This window comes from Trichinella spiralis (assembly GCF_000181795.1).
Source record: "Trichinella spiralis strain ISS 195 chromosome Unknown Scfld1, whole genome shotgun sequence".
Classification (NCBI taxonomy): Eukaryota; Metazoa; Nematoda; class Enoplea; order Trichinellida; family Trichinellidae; genus Trichinella; species Trichinella spiralis.
This window is the reverse complement of record NW_003526940.1, coordinates 2,374,501-2,375,592: the sequence shown is the minus strand read 5'-3', so window position 1 is coordinate 2,375,592 and position 1,092 is coordinate 2,374,501. Positions and strand designations below refer to the sequence as shown.

Below are 1,092 nucleotides of genomic sequence, written 5' to 3'. Positions count from 1 at the left end.
GGGAAATAAAACAAAACTGCATCAGTTGCAGATATGCATCTTCATAATGCATGACTAGTCACATATTACATATGCGTAGCTCGAATAGAATGCCGCGAGCCGTCCTGGAACAGTTGGAGCAAATAAGCATAGATATGCTTACTAGCGAGGTGCTTCTCAGCTTCATTCATCGTAGATAAGACTATGCTGCCTCTAGCCCACTGGGATATTTCCATACAGCTGAACAATTCATGCGTAACAGCAATTACTAGAACTAGAAATTCTTTCGCATCCTCGCTCCGTTGCTCTTTCATCATGTTGTAAATTGCCTTACATCTTGATGCCATTCATTCTTTGTAAAAGTCCAGCTCGATTTTTTGCTAATGGTTAATGTTAGCTGAGCCACATTGGCCTGTAATAATCTATCGGTGGCAGATCCAACCATTCAATATGACCGTGGTTTTGAGACATCAACAAATCGAAAAATCAAAATGTTTTTTCTTCCAATGTCTTCAACTAGCATCCACTACTCAACATATCCGCGGGGCTGTCTTCGATTGGACAGTGACTCCACATGCTGGCTTGATTGTTGTCCACACTCGTTGTACCAAGATCTTCACTCACGTTATGTATGGTGATAACCATCTCAATGGATCAAATATTTTAAGAACTGCGCTCAACAGCAATTGCTTCGTATTGCATGAAGCACCCGATCGACACAACGTTCCTTTTCCAGCAACTTACTACGTCACACCTTTATGTGATGATCAAGTTTCAAATTAGTTCTTACTGTCTGAAACAATTCGTTTTAAAAATATTTTCGCCTTAACATCTTTTATAAATGTTATCCCAAATTCTAAAAACATAAAACTGCAATTTGTTTTGAAAATGTCATATAATACCATACAAAAAACATTTGATAAAAATGAGTAAAACAGCGTTGGGATGGTCCAATTCGGTCTCACTTTTCACCGCGTTTTATTATTCGTTGTTGACCGCGCTATTTTATTGGGCCGTCAAGTCGTTGTCTTATTGCCTTGCTTGTCTAATTGCTCATTTATTGCTTGTGATTAGCTGTAATATTTTTTCCTTTCATTCGTTCAAATATTCCAT

The 1,092-nt window shown here is 38.2% G+C and overlaps 1 protein-coding gene across 1 annotated transcript; it reads right to left on the bottom strand.

The window, feature by feature from the left end:
- Nucleotides 1–495: 495 nt before the first annotated feature.
- Tsp_08908 (conserved hypothetical protein) lies at nucleotides 496–772 on the bottom strand (the record flags this gene model as incomplete). Its single annotated transcript, XM_003382002.1, has 2 exons — nucleotides 496–624; nucleotides 734–772. Coding segments are annotated over 2 exons (168 nt in total), but the record flags the coding sequence as incomplete, so codon positions are not given.
- Nucleotides 773–1,092: the final 320 nt, after the last annotated feature.